Below are 19081 nucleotides of genomic sequence, written 5' to 3' on the forward strand. Positions count from 1 at the left end.
AACATCACAACACAACACTAAAAGGTTCAATGCAAGGGAGAAGCCATGTGCAGTGCATAGTAGCTATTGAACCTACAGATTATAAACCATACAAAACACCTCAAATTTTGCATGGCAAAGAATGGAGAGTTTTAAATATGTCAGCTAGCTACAGATATTCAAATGCTGCTTTTATTATATGGAAGACTCAGCAAGGCACCTAGGCAAAGGCTGACCCGAAACGCTGGATCTAAATGCCCCAAGCTAGAGGCAAAATCATGTCCTAACATTTAAGCCCACCGCTCATTTTGATGTGACATCACTATCACAATAGGATCCATGGAAAATTAGGATTAACCTCCAACAACTTGCTTTCCCAATAGCCACACAATGGGCAACTGTGATTTGTTAGCATTAATGAGTATTCTTTCAGTTGTTCCCTTGTGTTTCTGGTGAAAACTCTGGGGGTAGGGTGGGGGTTCTACATAGCCTGCACAACCATCCCCATTCACTGATGCTCGTGATCCCTCTTGCCCAGTGTACGAGGCTCACAATCAAAAAAATCAGAGGCTGTGCCCAACAAAGGAAATTGTGCAACAGCACTAAGGTTTCCTATAAATTATTTGTCTTTCATAACACCTGTTGCACTGCAGGGCATCATGTGAGAAGCTAATTTTTGAATTTGTATTGTATTTCTTAAGTGTTATAAAACTAACATTATACAATGTTAGCTCGGGTCCAACATGTGTCTCTGGTTGAACACCTCTGACGCCTGTCCTCAGATTAGATAATACCAGTTTTATAATATCCTATTCACACACACAGACACACTGCCAACAGGTGAGGAGTAAAACAGGACCTCCTCCTCCAAACTACAGCCAAACTGAAGCCTTTAAAAGTGACTGGAAGGCATTCACTTGGGTGAGATCTCTTGAGATAAAGACTTCATCTGCTGAAAAGATGCCAGTTTCTGAAGAGATCTTGGCCAAAAATGCCTCAGTCATGCCTGAGGATCCCAGACAGATGGATTTTCAGCTCGTGAGGGTCAAGAACACTTGGTATCGTGTTCAGAAGGGGGAAGCCTTACGCAACTCCGAAGATAAGATAACCATCTCAGAGGCCAAAATGTAAGTATCAAAGCATGTGCTGTGAGTACTCGCTAAGATCTGATGACAAGCTTGCCCTCAGTCTGATCTGGATTAGTCATATTACATTATACTGATGGGGAAATAGACGTGTTAGGGTTACGCCACTGAAAAACACCTAATATTGCTGTGGTGAAACCACCAAAAAGCAGAGTAAAGGCTCAGATTTGTTTCCCATCTTTTTGTGCACAAGTAGCGCTGCACAAACTGGATGTTGATTATACACCTAGGCATACATAGAGGCTGCGTCTACACGTGCACGCTACTTCGAAGTAGCGGCAGTAACTTCGAAATAGCGCCCGTCGCGTCTACACGTGTTGGGCGCTATTTCGAAGTTGAAATCGACGTTAGGCGGCTAGACGTCGAAGTCGCTAACCCCATGAGCGGATGGGAATAGCGCCCTACTTCGACGTTCAACATCGAAGTAGGGACGTGTAGACGATCCGCGTCCCGCAACATCGAAATAGCGGGGTCCTCCATGGCGGCCATCAGCTGGGGGGTTGAGAGATACTCTCTCTCCAGCCCTTGCGGGGCTCTGTGGTCACCGTGGGCAGCAGCCCTTAGCCCAGGGCTTCTGGCTGCTGCTGCTGCAGCTGGGGGTCCGTGCTGCATATACAGGGTCTGCAACTAGTTGTTGGCTCTGTGTATCTTGCACTGTTTAATGAAAGTGTGTCTGGGAGGGGCCCTTTAAGGGAGCGGCTTGCTGTTGAGTCCGCCCCGTGACCCTGTCTGCAGCTGTGCCTGGCTCCCTTATTTCGATGTGTGCTACTTTGCCGTGTAGACGTTCCCTCGCTGTGCCTATTTCGATGTTGGGCTGAGCAACGTCGAAGTTGAACATCGACGTTGCCAGCCCTGGAGGACGTGTAGACGTTATTCATCGAAATAGCCTATTTCGATGTCGCAACATCGAAATAAGCTATTTCGAAGTTGGGTGCACGTGTAGACGTAGCCAGAGTGAGTTAAAGGGGAGCTTGTTATCTCACATTCTGAATTTTAGACTATTGTATAAATTTCCTGCTCTGAAGCTTGGAAGAGTTCTTAACATGCCAGAACAGTATTTAGAGGAGGTTAGGGGGATTGCAGTGGGGCTCATTCAATGCATAGGCATAACCTTGTGAATAAAAATGGGCACGTAACAGACTTTTCCAGATAGGGGTAATGAAACGCATAGGTTGGAAAAACAAACACAAAGGTATTAAAATCACTGTCAGGAACAAGAGCCAGAATGCATTTGACACACGCTTTAGGGGAAGTTCTCTTCCCAAGGCAACATCAGAAAAGGGTCACGGATAGATAAGAACATAAGAACATAAGAATGGCCATACTGGGTCAGACCAAAGGTCCATCCAGCCCAGCATCCCATCTGCCGACGGTGGCCAATGCCAGGTGCCCCAGAGAAGGAGAACAGAAGACAATGATCAAGTGATTTATCTCCTGCCATCCATCTCCTGCCCTTGTTATGAAGGCTAGGGGCACCATACTTTATCCCTGGCTAATAGCCATTTATGGACCTAACCTGCAAAAATTTATCAAGCTCTTTTTTAAACCCTAATAGAGTCCTGGCCTTCACAGCCTCCTCGGGCAAGGAGTTCCACAGGTTGACTGTGCGCTGTGTGAAGAAAAATTTCCTTTTATTAGTTTTGAACCTACTACCCATCAATTTCATTTGGTGTCCCCTAGTTCTTGTATTATGGGAAAAGGTAAATAATTTTTCTATATTCACTTTCTCCACACATTCATGATTTTATATACCTCTATCATATCGCCCCTCAATCGCCTCTCTTCCAAACTGAAAAGTCCCAGTCTCTCTAGCCTCTCCCCATATGGGACCCTTTCCAAGCCCCTAATCATCTTAGTCACCCTTTTCTGAACCTTTTCTAATGCCAATATATCTTTTTTGAGGTGAGGAGACCACATCTGCACGCAGTACTCGAGATGTGGGCGTACCATAGTTTTATATAGGGGAAGTATGATATCTTTTGTCTTATTATCGATCCCTTTTTTAATAATTCCTAACATCCTATTTGCCTTACTAACTGCCGCTGCACACTGCGTGGATGTCTTCAGAGAACTATCCACTCTAACTCCAAGATCCCTTTCCTGATCTGTCGTAGCTAAATTTGACCCCATCATGTAGTACGTGTAATTTCGGTTATTTTTTCCAACATGCAGTACCTTACACTTACCCACATTAAATTTCATTTGCCATTTTGCTGCCCAATCACTCAGTTTGCTGAGATCTTTTTGTAGTTCTTCACAATCCCTTTTGCTTTTGACTGTCCTGAACAACTTGGTGTCATCTGCAAACTTGGCCACCTCACTGCTTACCTCATTTTCTAGATCATTGATGAACAAGTTGAACAGGATCGGTCCCAGGACTGACCCCTGGGGAACACCACTAGTTACCCTCCTCCATTGTGAAAATTTACCATTTATTCCCACCCTTTGTTTTCTGTCTTTTAACCAATTCCCGATCCATGAAAGGACCTTTCCTCCTATCCCATGACCACCTAATTTACATAAAAGCCTTTGGTGTGGGACCGTGTCAAAGGCTTTCTGGAAATCTAGGTATATTATGTCCACTGGGTGCCCCTTGTCTGCATGTTTATTAACCCCTTCAAAGAATTCTAACAGATTAGTTAGACACGACTTCCCTCTGCAGAAACCATGCTGACTTTTGCCCAACAATTCGTGCTCTTCTATGTGCCTTGCAATTTTACTCTTTACTAGTGTTTCTACTAATTTGCCTGGTACTGATGTTAAACTTATCGGTCTATAATTGCCAGGATCTCCTCTAGAGCCTTTTTTAAATATTGGTGTTATATTGGCCGTCTTCCAGTCATTTGGTACCAAAGTGGATTTAAAGGATAGGTTACAAACCACTGTTAATAACTCCGCAATTTCACATTTGAGTTCTTTCAGAACCCTTGGGTGAATGCCGTCTGGTCCTGGAGACTTGTTACTATTCAGCTTATCAATTAATTCCAAAACCTCCTCTAATGTCACTTCAATCTGAGTGAGTTCCTCAGATTTGTCACCTAAAAAGGCTGGCTCAAATTTAGGAACCTCTGTAACATCCTCAGCCGTGAAGACTGAAGCAAAGAAATCATTTAATCGCTCCGCAATGGCACTGTCTTCCTTGATCGCTCCTTTTATATCTTTATCATCCAAAGGCCCCACTGCTTTTTTAGCGGGCTTCCTGCTTCTAATGTATTTAAAAAACATTTTACTATCGTTTTTTGAATTTTTGGCTAGCTGTTCCTCAAAATCTTTTTTGGCTTTTCTTACTACATTATGACACTTAATTTGGGAGTGTTTATGTTCCTTTCTATTTTCCTCACTAGGATTTGACTTCCACTTTTTAAAAGCTGCCCTTTTCTCTCTCACTGCCTTTTTAACATGGCTGTTTAGCCATGGTGGTTCTTTGTTAGGTCTCTTACTGTGTTTTTTTATTTGGGGTATACATTTAAGTTGGGCCTCTAGTATGGTGTCTTTAAACAGTTTCCATGCAGCTTCCAGGGATTTTAGTTTAATTACTCTACCTTTTAGTTTCTGTTTAACTAGCTTCCTCATTTTAGTGTATCAGATGAGTATCAGAGTTTTCCCCTAAGGCCAAACACAGTTCTCTGCATGAACGTCTCCCAACGTAAATGTCTTTGGATTTCAGAAGGATCCCTTTTCATCAGAATACAGAGCCTCTTTTTTGCTATTAAGTATTAACAGGACACTCACAAATGTGGGGGCTTGGTTGGTTGCTGCATGTAAGAAGTTTTCCAAAAGTTGCAGAGTGTTCCTTCTATCATCACTGGGTCCAATCCTTCTCCCAATGAACAGTAACAGAGAGGGAGCTGTGCTAGTCTATGCACTATCAAAACAAAAAGCAGTCAAGTAGCACTTTAAAGACTAGCCAAATAGTTTATTAGGTGAGCTTTCGTGGGACAGACCCACTTCTTCAGACCATAGCCAGACCAGAACAGACTCAATATTTAAGGCACAGAGAACCAAAAACGGTAAGCAAGGAGGACAAATCAGAAAAAGATGATCAAGGTGAGCAAATCAGAGTGTGGAGGGGGAAGGTCAAGAATTTGATAAAGCCAGGTATGCAGACAAGCCCCCATAGTGACTCAAAGTTCCCAACCCGGTTTAAACCATGTGTTAATGTGCCGAATTTGAATATAAAAGCCAGCTCAGCTGTTTCTCTTTGAAGAACGGTGGGAAAGTTCTTTTTCAGTAATACACATACCTTTAGGTCATTAATAGAATGCCCCATTCCATCAAAATGTTGACTAACTGGTTTGTGGATCTGGAGTGTTTTGATGCCTGGTTTGTGCCCATTAACCCTTTGTCTAAGGGAGTTAGAAGTCTGTCCAATGTACAAAGTATCTGGGCATTGTTGGCACATGATGGCATATATAATGTTATTAGAGGAGCATGAGAAAGTGCCCATGATTCTGTGAGTTAGGACCTGGTTAGGTCCAGTGATGGTATTTCCAGAGAAGATATGTGGACAAAGCTGGCAGCGGGCTTTGTTGCAAGGAAAGGTTCCAGGACTGGTATTCCTGGGGCATAGACTGTGGCTGTTTGTGAGGATCCTCATAAGGTTGGGAGGTTGTCTGTAGGAGAGAACAGGCATGTCACCCATGGCCTTCTGGAGTGTGACATCCTGATTAAGGATAGGTTGTAGGTCTTTAACAATTCGTTGCAGTGGTTTGAGTTGGGGGCTGTAGGTTATGACCAGTGGTGTTCTGTTCTTGGCTTTTTTGGGCCAATCTTGGAGTAGCTGGTCTCTGGGTATTCATCTGGCCCTGTCGATTTGTTTTTTTACTTCTCCTGGTGGGTAATTCAGGTTTATGAATATTTGGTAAAGATCTTGTAGTTTTTGGTCTCTGTCAGTAGGATCAGAGCAAATGTGATTGTATCTAAGAGCTTGACTGTAAACAGTGGATTTAGTTATGTGTGCAGGATGGAAGCTAGAAGGGTGTAGGTAAGTACAGTGGTCAGTAGGTTTTTGGTACAGTGTGGTACTTCTCCCAATGAGTTTGAGAGGAGTTTTGCCATTGGCTTTAGCAGGAACAGATAAATTTCTGGAGCAGACACTGTGTGAGCAGATTTGAATTGAATTCAGTGGAGTTCTATGTAAGCAGAGAGGTCTGCTTGTGCTGAGCTTAGTCCAGGATCAGGTCCATAGTCAGTAACGTAATTAATTGACCTAAGGACCAGTCTACAAGAAAATTACTCTCATAAAATATCTTGCAAAAGACAGGTTTGGCCTCTACTTCATAGACCTTCTGCAGTTCATATCAAGCTCTCTCCTTCCCGGACTATCTGCCATGTGGCCAAAGTTACCGGTGACATCTAAAATACAATCCCATCCTGCATCTCACATCCAAAACCACACTGTCTTTTTAGTGGCCAAAGCTTCAAAAATAAATTCACAGAGTAACAACCTTCTCTGAAAGGTATTTATATGTTGGAACTTATTTTATATTAATAGAAGGGTTTTTCTGTATTCACTTAAACAAGGACAAAATCACAGCCTAAGCGAAGTATAAACATCATGAGTACCATTTTCAGAACTCTCTAAGGCTGCATCTACACTAGAAAGTTCTTTCAAAAGAAGGGGGCTTTTTTGAAAGTTGCAGCAGAGCATCTACACACAAAAAACGCTCAGCACTCCCTTTGAAATATTTCTTCTTTTCCTGTTTCAGGAAGAGTGTCCCCTTCAGGAAGAGTGGCGGAGTGGTACTATATGTGAAGGATAATATAGAATCAAATGAAGTAAAAATCCTAAAGGAATCAAAATGTTCCATAGAATCATTATGGATAACAATTCACTCCTCTAATATGAATATGGCATTAGGAATATATTACCGACCACCTAACCAGGACAGTGATAGTGATGCTGAAATGATAAGGGAGATTAGAGAGGCTATCAAAATAAAAAACACAGTAATAATAGGAGATTTCAATTATCCCCATATTGATTGGGTGCATGTCACCTCAGGACGGGATTCAGAGATTAAATTTCTTGATGCCTTAAATGACTGCTTCTTGGAGCAGCTAGTACAGGAACCCACAAGGGGAGAGTCGATTCTCGATCTAGTCTTGACTGGAACGCAGGATCTGGTCCAAGAGGTAACTGTTACTGGGCCGCTTGGAAATAGTGACCACAATATAATAACTTTTAATATTCCTGTGTTGGGAAGAACACCGCAGCGGTCAAACACTCTGGCATTTAATTTCAAAAAGGGGAATTACACTAAAATGAGGAAGCTAGTTAAACAGAAACTAAAAGGTAGAGTAATTAAACTAAAATCCCTGGAAGCTGCATGGAAACTGTTTAAAGACACCATACTAGAGGCCCAACTTAAATGTATACCCCAAATAAAAAAACACAGTAAGAGACCTAACAAAGAACCACCATGGCTAAACAGCCATGTTAAAAAGGCAGTGAGAGAGAAAAGGGCAGCTTTTAAAAAGTGGAAGTCAAATCCTAGTGAGGAAAATAGAAAGGAACATAAACACTCCCAAATTAAGTGTCATAATGTAGTAAGAAAAGCCAAAAAAGATTTTGAGGAACAGCTAGCCAAAAATTCAAAAAACGATAGTAAAATGTTTTTTAAATACATTAGAAGCAGGAAGCCCGCTAAAAAAGCAGTGGGGCCTTTGGATGATAAAGATATAAAAGGAGCGATCAAGGAAGACAGTGCCATTGCGGAGCGATTAAATGATTTCTTTGCTTCAGTCTTCACGGCTGAGGATGTTACAGAGGTTCCTAAATTTGAGCCAGCCTTTTTAGGTGACAAATCTGAGGAACTCACTCAGATTGAAGTGACATTAGAGGAGGTTTTGGAATTAATTGATAAGCTGAATAGTAACAAGTCTCCAGGACCAGACGGCATTCACCCAAGGGTTCTGAAAGAACTCAAATGTGAAATTGCGGAGTTATTAACAGTGGTTTGTAACCTATCCTTTAAATCCACTTTGGTACCAAATGACTGGAAGACGGCCAATATAACACCAATATTTAAAAAAGGCTCTAGAGGAGATCCTGGCAATTATAGACCGATAAGTTTAACATCAGTACCAGGCAAATTAGTAGAAACACTAGTAAAGAGTAAAATTGCAAGGCACATAGAAGAGCACGAATTGTTGGGCAAAAGTCAGCATGGTTTCTGCAGAGGGAAGTCGTGTCTAACTAATCTGTTAGAATTCTTTGAAGGGGTTAATAAACATGCAGACAAGGGGCACCCAGTGGACATAATATACCTAGATTTCCAGAAAGCCTTTGACACGGTCCCACACCAAAGGCTTTTATGTAAATTAGGTGGTCATGGGATAGGAGGAAAGGTCCTTTCATGGATCGGGAATTGGTTAAAAGACAGAAAACAAAGGGTGGGAATAAATGGTAAATTTTCACAATGGAGGAGGGTAACTAGTGGTGTTCCCCAGGGGTCAGTCCTGGGACCGATCCTGTTCAACTTGTTCATCAATGATCTAGAAAATGAGGTAAGCAGTGAGGTGGCCAAGTTTGCAGATGACACCAAGTTGTTCAGGACAGTCAAAAGCAAAAGGGATTGTGAAGAACTACAAAAAGATCTCAGCAAACTGAGTGATTGGGCAGCAAAATGGCAAATGAAATTTAATGTGGGTAAGTGTAAGGTACTGCATGTTGGAAAAAATAACCGAAATTACACGTACTACATGATGGGGTCAAATTTAGCTACGACAGATCAGGAAAGGGATCTTGGAGTTAGAGTGGATAGTTCTCTGAAGACATCCACGCAGTGTGCAGCGGCAGTTAGTAAGGCAAATAGGATGTTAGGAATTATTAAAAAAGGGATCGATAATAAGACAAAAGATATCATACTTCCCCTATATAAAACTATGGTACGCCCACATCTCGAGTACTGCGTGCAGATGTGGTCTCCTCACCTCAAAAAAGATATATTGGCATTAGAAAAGGTTCAGAAAAGGGTGACTAAGATGATTAGGGGCTTGGAAAGGGTCCCATATGGGGAGAGGCTAGAGAGACTGGGACTTTTCAGTTTGGAAGAGAGGCGATTGAGGGGCGATATGATAGAGGTATATAAAATCATGAATGTGTGGAGAAAGTGAATATAGAAAAATTATTTACCTTTTCCCATAATACAAGAACTAGGGGACACCAAATGAAATTGATGGGTAGTAGGTTCAAAACTAATAAAAGGAAATTTTTCTTCACACAGCGCACAGTCAACCTGTGGAACTCCTTGCCCGAGGAGGCTGTGAAGGCCAGGACTCTATTAGGGTTTAAAAAAGAGCTTGATAAATTTTTGCAGGTTAGGTCCATAAATGGCTATTAGCCAGGGATAAAGTATGGTGCCCCTAGCCTTCATAACAAGGGCAGGAGATGGATGGCAGGAGATAAATCACTTGATCATTGTCTTCTGTTCTCCTTCTCTGGGGCACCTGGCATTGGCCACCATCGGCAGATGGGATGCTGGGCTGGATGGACCTTTGGTCTGACCCAGTATGGCCATTCTTATGTTCTTATGTTTCAAAATGCTTCTTTCAGAAGAAAATGTATGTAGATGCTCCATTGGCCCTTTTTTTCCCAAAAGAGCAGTCCTCATGGGGCCTGATTTTTCGATCCCTGGCCTGTTCTTTCAAAAAATCAGGGGCTATGTAGATGCTCTCTTTCGAAAGAGCAGATCGCTCTTTTGATCCTCTTTTGTGTGTGTGGACGCACTCTTTCGAAAGAAGTTATTTTGGAAGAGCTCTTCCAGAAAGGTTTCTTTTGAAAGATCTTTACAGTATAGAGGTAGCCTAAGTTACCGAGGGCCAGATTTTGACGGGCATCTATGTCCCTAAAAGGCATATAAGTTCCTAATGTGAAAATCACCTAGGTACCTAAAGCCCATTGATTTCAGTAGAAGTTAGGCATTTACAACCTAGATTGTTAAAGGTGTTTCGATACATGCCTCCTGTTGACGGCTGTGAGAAGCATGTGCCTAAATACTTTTGATGATCTGGGCTTAGGTGTTTTGGGGTACATCTACAGAGGAAAGGAACAGAACTAAGTCTTGGAGCTACTGTCAATTGACTCAGGCTGTCGGGACTCAGAGACCACCCCCACACCCAAACACACACACAAGGTTTTAGTCTGCACTCCAGCCAGTTTACACTGTGTGTAAATATAGACCTAATGCTTACCCTGCTATTTTAAGCCACACAGCAGAAGACAAAGTCACTTGACTCAGAGTGCCACGAGGTGGGTTGTTTGTTTTTTTGTTTGGTTGGTTGGTTTTTTTTCCAGATAGACATATCCTTTGAAAATTTTCCGCAACACATATTTACTTCCCCAGGCCTCTGAATAATGCATGTAACTGGTTCCTCTCTTCAGGCACCAAATCTAAGCATCTGGGAAAAAATTCATAGTTTCAAACCAAACATTAATTTTTGTTTGTTTTGTTTTGTTTTGTTTTTTCTTGCTGAAGTAACAAGATGGAAAAGGAGGGGACTAAGAAACTGCTTTGAATTTAAAAAAATAGACACATGAAATGAAACAAAATATAAAAGCCTAGAAGGATTTAAGATTTTCCTTTTGTTTCCTTTCCAGGGTTTTTTCCAACTAAAAATGAACTTTTTAAAAAATGCCTAAAGCTGTTTCTAAACCCAAAACAATTGTGAAGGAAAACGTCAAATCATTGTTATGAAATGATTAAAATGAATTATTTTGACTTTTTTTGCAAATGAAAAAATTTCCTTTTTCTACCTAAGACTATGCACTGAATTTGACCTGAATTCATGAATAGTTTCAGTGCTTCTCACCCGCCTCCTCCAGCCCCACTCTCTGCCAAGGCACTTTTTTTGCCGAATTTACTATTTGCTGAAAATGTCAACAAGTCTTAAGACATTTTTAGTAATACTTCCCCATATTACAATCTAATTTAATAGGCTTAACTATTGTTCTCTTTGAAACCAAAGGGGGAACATGTAAATGAGGCCAAAGAATTATCTGCCCCTAAATAAACAGAAAACAATTTATGAAGTGGTAGATGTGATTGAATTATTTTCAATTAAAAATCAGTGTAAAATGATTCTCAACTATTTTTAAATTTTTCAACAATTGTTTTGCAAAATATGTTTTTCATCAAAACAAAACACTGTTTTAATTCAAATATTTGTTTTTTCCCCTCCTTCTCTGATGCCTTTTATTGCTAGAAAAGCAGGAGGTGAAAGGGAAAAGAAAAAGAAATAAAGAAAAAGGAAGAAAATAATTTAATTGAATCAACAAATTTCTAATTTAATCAACAATTTTATATCATCGTAACAGAATATCAAAAATTTGTGGAAAGAACATTTACAAATGAAAACATTTCATTTTTTTAGAACTATTTTGTGGGAAATTCAATTTTTTCCAGCCCTAAAGACCTAATTAGGCCAATACAGCTTTAACCTCTGTCCTGAAAATCAAGGGTAGGCTCTGGCAGACTGGGGAACCAGCATCAGGAACAGACTGACCTCTACTGGGAAAGCTCTGCTATTTCATCCCAGAAAAACAAATTCCAGCTCAAAAGGGAATACACAGTGAATCCAAACTGTCATGACACAACACAGGACTGGGATTTAGATCCAGGATCTGGGCCTGAGTTGCAGAAGTGAGAAAGCTGTTTCAGATGCAGAACTGCTTAAAATAAAAGGATTTAATCAGATTAAAGACATGGTGCTCCATTTTGGAGTGATCAAAAGCTCTGAGAAAGTGCAGCGCAAATGTGTGTTACCTCTAGGAAGCTCTTACTTCTGAATAAAAGCTATTTATTTAGAAATAAAGCCCTGGGTGGACAACACTGAAATCATGAAATTAGCCCTAAATCATAATTCTTCCACCACTGGGGAAGCAGATGTGGGAATGCCTAACTCCACATCCCTGCTGTTAGAAAAAATCCAGCTAATTCAGCTGCTTGCAGTGTGTGGGCCAGTGGGAGGATGTTGTGTCACCACATGGCACTGGCCATCTGGCCCAGCTCCAAAGCAGACCACTATGCTACTTCCTGTCCAGTGGACCAGTGAGGAGAGGGGATAAATGCTGACAATGAGTGGCCATTAGCACACACAGGGAAGACACCACAAGAGCTAAGACCACTTCTTGGCAGAGGGGATGGTGAGGACGGGGTGTAAGGGCCCTTATCCCATGGATTCCAATCTTGCCCCAATCTTCCCAATGAGGCAGAACCCCTCACATGCCTGCTCATGCGCTAAGTGGCAGGTCCTGGTCTCAGCTCCTTCAACATTTCCAGGGGGCTATTGAGAGCCACAGTAAGATACCTAGCATTCCTGATCACCACCCACTGTCCCTGCTGCTCCACTTTCCCACCAGCTCACCTCACAATCTTGCCTAGTCTCAACTAACTCAACAACAGTGTCATCTACAAGTTTTATCTTAGCACTTCTCACCCCCTACCCTTCCAACCTCATTAAAAAGTGTGAAGTATCAGTCTTAATACCTTGGTAATCCCTTGGTAAAATTTTGCCACATCGGAAATTAGTCTCCCTTTCACAGCCATGAGTAAGGAACTTAGTCCAAAGTTTTTTCAAAGTTTATATAATCAGAGCACTCATCTCTGATGGCTTATAGACAAATGAGTGAATATGAAAGAACCATTTGCCTTTACAGAAGCCATACTACTGTAATTAGTCCTTGTTGTATCTTTACCACCTATGTGTTTCCTCAGTGGATTTTTAATTGCCACATTAACCGGCTTTCCTGGCGTTAAAGCAAGGCCAACTACTCTACAATTCCCAGGATCACTGCTAGTGCCTGTTTTAAAGGTCTGTACAATATTTGGTTACCTCAGAAAATAATAAGGTTTCAATGACTTTAAAGAGATTTTGTCTATTTCAAACAGCATGCTAGCTGCTTCATTGCAAAATGCTTTCTGACATAGAAGTTTCCTAATATATTGATCTCTCACCATATTTTGTAACCCCTGACAGAGGCAAAAGTGTTTCAGATGTTGGGATTTCCTGGACAATTCAAGCTCCTATCTCTTTCCACTACAAAGTCGTGGAAACATGCAATCTTCTGGAACCTACCAATAGTACACTCCTTTTGGGGCATATCATAGGTCCTCAGCAATTAGATATAGTCCTCAACAGAGAAAGACAACAAAGGCGTTTTATTGTAATGGATCAGATAGTTGATGAATATTATGGCTCAAAAGTGAGGAAGTACTTTGAAGCCAATAATGTTCATTATAAAATCCTTTCCCTGACCACCACTGAAGAAACCAAATCCATGGATCTAGTCCTAACTATCTTGCAAGAAGTTCACAGCTTTGGCATCGACCGGCGTAAAGAACCTATTATAGCAATTGGTGGAGGGGTTTGCCTGGATATCGTTGGCCTCGCCGCATCACTTTATAGGAGACGAACCCCTTATATTCGTGTCCCCACAACCCTGTTGGCTTACGTTGATGCCAGTGTGGGAGCAAAGAATGGTGTAAATTTCCTTCAGTGCAAGAACAAACTTGGGGGCTACACTCCTCCTGTAGCTACTTTTCTGGACAGATCCTTCATCCAGACTATTCCCCGTCGACACATCTCCAATGGTCTTGGGGAAATTTTAAAGGTACTAACTTTTTGGAATATAAATATACTTTTTCAATTAATACAAAAATTGGATGCATGCGTATGCCTAGAGCTTTGTGTAAAATGTTTTCTACATCCAAAGGGTGGGCTTTTCAAAGTCACCTAGAGAAGTTGGAAAACTGTGCTTCCAATGTATCTTACAGGTTTTTTGGCATCTAAGAATCTAAAAGTGTGCCTAGCCCCCAGTCTCTAGGGATCCCCGTTAATTTTTTTAAGATACACGTAATAGAGCCAGATGTCAACCACAGAGGAAAGAGATCAAAGAAAACACTTTCATAATGGACCCAATCCAAAATATATTTAACTATATGGGAGTCTGTCTATTTCTATATACTTCAGATCACAATCCAGTAAGAGTAAACACAACCCTTAGATTTTTCCAGACTGTAGGAAGAACAGGAAAGTTAGTAATTTTTAACTGAAAACATATTCTTCAAGGCCATTTATATATGCCCCAACATGTATCGAGAGTTTGGTTGACCAATAAGATTCTCAGTCTTTTTGGGCCAAATTCTGTTCTCATTTTAAGACTCTTGTTACACCCTTGCGGTTGCATATTCATCAGCTTTGAGATCTAGCAATATAGCTTAGCACAAAGTATGACTACTGGAGTTTTTTAAATGTATTTAAAATGCATCTGTTCTGGACACCTGCATGAAATACTAATAAAATCTCTATAATTTGAGTCATTGCTCAGAGAATAAAAGCCATTCCCGCATCCCACTATACCAGCTCAGACTCTCCTGTATTCAATTCTCTTTAAAAATAAACCTGGGGGAAAGGCCTGGATTATCCTGGGGAATCCAGTATCTTGCCAAAAAGACCTTACCCCCACTTACCTGGCACAAATGGCAAGAATCCTTTTTGAACTACCTGTACTTAGACAGCCAGGAGAAACCAGTAATCCAACAAGACTCCCAAGGTTGACCAACCACAAGTTTACCTCTGCTGTTGGGATGCAGCTGTGATCGCTGCCATTTTGTTCAGTGGTTTTTCACCCCCTACCAGACAACAGTTTAATCCTGTTTGCTTTGCATCTCAAGAAACCCACCTAGCTCTCACCCATATGAATCATCTAACAGAGAAAAGCATCCCTGGTAAGGAACGACATTTTCCTGACCTGGGACCGCAGAGTGGCATGTCATCCACACAATGAAATATCACAGTCTATCCAGACCTAAGATTCTTCACACAAGCTCAATACCACAGAACTACACTCTACACTGATTGTCTCTTTATCCATACAGACCTAGCTGGTATATGTAAACAACCATTTTCATGCATGCACTGGGATAGTATGTATTTCAATATGTATTTTTTCTATATTACAGGCTCATACAATAATTTACCTTTTCATGTACTTCTTTCCATTCTTTATCCAAGATGGCACTCATGAAACACAAAGGGCTTTTTGATCTTCTCAAGAGCCATGGAAAATACATGCTGGACACAAAGTTCCAGTCTCATAATGAGTTGGTCAATCATGGTGATATTGCACTCAAAACAACCAGGCTTGCCATAGAAACAATGCTGGAAGAGCTTGCTCCTAACCTCTGGGAGGATGACCTGGACAGATTGGTCGATTTTGGTCACCTCATCAGCCCAGAACTGGAAATGGTAAGTTGTGAAGTTTATATTGCAATGTCCTGTTGAAAAAATCAACATGTTTTTAATCGTAGTAAAAAGACTCTTGGAAGGCTTTAGCTTTGATTATATTGTGGGGCAGCATTATCCAGTGGATAGTGCTCAGGCCTGGGAGTCTGGAGACCTGATGTCTAGTCCTAACTCTACCTGATGTATTACCACCATGTCCCTGCTGTGTGCCTCAGTTTCCCCTCCCAGTTTTGGCCACAGTCTCTATTTTGCTGGTAGAAATTCTGAGCCAGTGATTGTCTCATTGGTGCACAGGTAAAAAAGAGCAGGGAGTTCAGGTTACAGACTGTATTGCTGTAGACAGACTGCTGTTCAGGTTACAGACTGTATTGCTGTAGGCAGACTGCTGTTCAGGTTACAGACTGTATTGCTGTAGACAGACTGCTGTTCAGAAGTGGGACACAGACTTGGCCCCATGAAGAAGTTAAGTTGAGGTGTTTGCAACTCAATCACCTTCCCTCCCTCTCATTCAAAGTTCACCCATTGCCATTAATAGGAGCAAAACAGGAATATTTTCTCCACTCTCCAGAAATAGAAAGGATGCTGACATTCAGCAAATCTCTCATTCTGCTCCTAAGAGCCACATATCATTTTTATTGACAAAGTCAGATTAATTAAGAAAACCCAGATGAGTTACCATAAGCAGGGAAAAGCTAATTTCACTTTAATTTCAGAAAGTTTTGCCATCACTGATGCATGGCGAAGCAGTAAACATAGACATGGCATTTATGACTTTTGTGGCCTATGAAAGGGGGCTTTTAACTGCAGAGGAAAAAGACGACATTCTTCAGTGTATGAAAGGTCTGGAGCTCCCTGTGTGGCACCAGGACTGCAGCTTGCATCTAATAAAGAAGGCCTTGGTGGAACGGCTGAAACATTGTGGAGGCCAGATGAGAATGCCTCTCCCAACTGGACTTGGAATGGCAGGTACTGCAACATAGCTTCTAATGAGATAAGCATTAACTCAGAGAAAGGGGAAGTTTCACAACCCTTCCCATATCCCAAGTGCAATTCACAGACATGCTCACCAAGGGTCAGATTTTTAAAGATGATTGGATTTCAAAAGGGCATCTACACTCAATTGTGCCATTACCTGGGCACTTTTGAAAATTCCACCAGGTGCTGTAGCACCTTTTAAAATCTGGCCCTGAGAGCATAATCAAATACCTGTTGAATTCAATGGGAGTTTTTCCCACCAACTTCAAGATGCATCAGGTTATAACAGTCAAGCTTTTGAGGCTATTACCTTCTCTCATGGAATTTTGTCAACATTTTTGGTTTAATGTGTCTTGGCAACATTCAAGGCGGGGGACCTTGTTACACCCACTATGTAACACAACACAACATGCCTCCCTTACAGTTCGCAGTTATATATTTGGTAGGGCTTTAACTGACCTCTTAATATGATATTATACTGGACACAGAGGGAATTTGGCTTCTGCATCTGACCACCAGAACTTAAAGACTGACCTCTAATAAGTGACCTTAAGTTTGGCCAATTTACTTCGATGTATTATGAACTATATTGGGCATTATGTTAGGACAATCTAAATATAGTGCTGTATTCATGTAAACAAAAAAGGTATTAACAGTAAAAGTTCTTTTGTGGCACTTGAAAACATTTTGAAATAACTCTTGGGAAAAGACAGCTGGTATAAAGGAGCAATTACTGGATTTCACATGAAATAACACACTGTCCATGACACTGATGTCTGGCTGGACTGATAGCACAAATATAAATAAAAATAAAAAGCAGCACATAGGACCAGCTCATGATATACCAGTCTACACATAGTCTGTACTAATTCCTATTGCTTCAACTTCTCTGGGTTAGGTTCCCAAAGGAGATTTGGGCACCATTTCTACTCTGGGGGCAGCAGGCTAGGTATAGGTAGCTAAGCACCACAGGAAGCTGCATCTACACTGCAGTGTGTAGTTCCATGGGCCGACAAAAGGTTCTGGGAGATGGACAGCAACAGCCTTCTACACCACTAAAAACAGCTGTGTAGATGAGAGGGGGATGGCAGTGGCTTAGGCCACCTGACAGCCCAGAAGGAGCAGGGCCGCCGACAGAGGGGGCAAAGAGGACAGTTTCCCTGAGGCCTAGCAATGTAAAGAGGACTGGTGCTCAGGAGAAGCAGTAGCTGAAGACCTGAGCTCTTCAGAATGCTGCTGGAGTACTGCATGATGCAGTCCAGGAAGTTTTGAATGCTCAGGGGAAGCTAGCCCCACACCCTGCTGCTTCTGCCCAAATCCCTACCCCTTTTGCAGGGCCCAGAGCCAGGCTTCCCCTCACCTTGCCGAGGATCCAAAAGAGTCTGCAACCAGCTCTGGGGGAGAGGCACCTGTCTCCACTTGTGAGTCTCGTCCTTGAGCTCTCTGCCTGAGTAGGTACCTGAGTGTACCACCACCCCTGACACACCACTAAACCATCTCAAGGGGCAGCTTTTAACCAGTTCCAAATTGGCTCCAGGTGTCCCAGTCAAACCTGTCTCAACTAGTCCTAGCAGGTTCTTCATTGACTCCAGGTGTATTAAATGTCCTGGACAACAGCTGGGGTACCCCTGGAGCCACCTAGAAGTCTTGTCCCAAGACAGAGTGAAGCGGAGCAGACTTGTAGATGACCTATTCTCCACACAGAGTACAAGGGTTAAGTAACGACAAGAAGTCCTGTGGCACCTTATAGACTAACAGATATTTTGGAGCTTAAGCTTTCATCAGCCAAGACCCACTTCTTCAGATGCATCTGACAAAGCGGGTCTTCGCCCACGAAAGCTTATGTTCCAAAATATGTTAGTCTATAAGGTGCCACAGGACTTCTTGTTGTTTTTGAAGATACAGTCTAACTTGGCTACCTCTCTGATAAGCGTTAATGAGTAGTAGCAGACCTTCTTGGGTTACCAGGGCAACAGAGACTTATTTAACCTGGGACTAATACACTGACTACAAGAAAGTAACAGAAAGCAGTCTAGCCTGACCCCATCACAAGCTGTTTCAGCAGAGATGAGTTGGTGGAAGCAGCTTCGCAGGATGTCAAATTAACAAAAACAACCTTATTTTGCAGAAATATTCAATGATATCAGTGACGACACCCTAGAAAAAGCATTCACACTGTGGTCCAGCGAATGTAAGACAACAGTAGAAGACGACTTTCTGATTCACTGAAGGCTGTAGAATGAGACAGAAGCAGTACTACCCCTTGGATGGTATCCATGGAAAGCTGTAATTGGGGATCAGACCAGATTTCATAGAGAACCATTTCAGATGAGCTTATGAAATCAGCACATAAGTTGGGGTTTGGGGTGTTTTAGGCATGATCTGTTACGCCTTTTACATCAGTACAATTTGAAATAGAAGTCTGCAGTTGCCACATTTGGATTGTATAGCACCCAGTGCTTGGCTAGAGCTCAAGAAGTAATTAACCCCAGTCACTGAATTCTCTCACACATGTAGCATACTAGGCTCTGAGCACAATGCTGAACCCCTTGAAGCTGCTGGCAGATCTTCAATTCCTTTTCCTTCATTCCACGCACTAGCACAGATAGCGATGTGTTCGAAAATAGAGCTTGTGGAGATGGACGTCTCTCCCCTGTCTGCCAACGGATCACAGGACTTGATAGAAGTGTTTCCAGAATCAAGACTGAAGCATGAGGTCTATAAGGTATATAAAA

At 41.8% G+C, this 19081-nt stretch overlaps 1 protein-coding gene across 1 annotated transcript; it reads left to right on the plus strand.

The window, feature by feature from the left end:
* Window positions 1–939: 939 nt before the first annotated feature.
* LOC142018799 (2-epi-5-epi-valiolone synthase-like) lies at window positions 940–18575 on the plus strand. The gene is made up of 5 exons (XM_075004896.1): window positions 940–1106; window positions 13104–13737; window positions 15141–15374; window positions 16085–16337; window positions 18475–18575. Exons 1-5 carry the CDS (start codon window positions 940–942, stop codon window positions 18573–18575), a joined length of 1389 nt encoding a protein of 462 aa, XP_074860997.1.
* Window positions 18576–19081: the final 506 nt, after the last annotated feature.

The sequence above is a fragment of the Carettochelys insculpta genome, chromosome 11 (genome assembly GCF_033958435.1).
Source record: "Carettochelys insculpta isolate YL-2023 chromosome 11, ASM3395843v1, whole genome shotgun sequence".
In the NCBI taxonomy this organism is placed as follows: domain Eukaryota; kingdom Metazoa; phylum Chordata; order Testudines; family Carettochelyidae; genus Carettochelys; species Carettochelys insculpta.

Excerpts from the sequence above, each read along its gene's own strand:
- LOC142018799 (XM_075004896.1), top strand. The coding sequence starts at position 940 with ATGCCAGTTTCTGAAGAGATCTTGGCCAAAAATGCCTCAGTCATGCCT. Across the intron at positions 1,107-13,103 it reads ACCATCTCAGAGGCCAAAAT|AGGCAAAAGTGTTTCAGATG; the intron begins GTAAGTATCAAA and ends AACCCCTGACAG. Across the intron at positions 15,375-16,084 it reads TCAGCCCAGAACTGGAAATG|AAAGTTTTGCCATCACTGAT; the intron begins GTAAGTTGTGAA and ends CTTTAATTTCAG.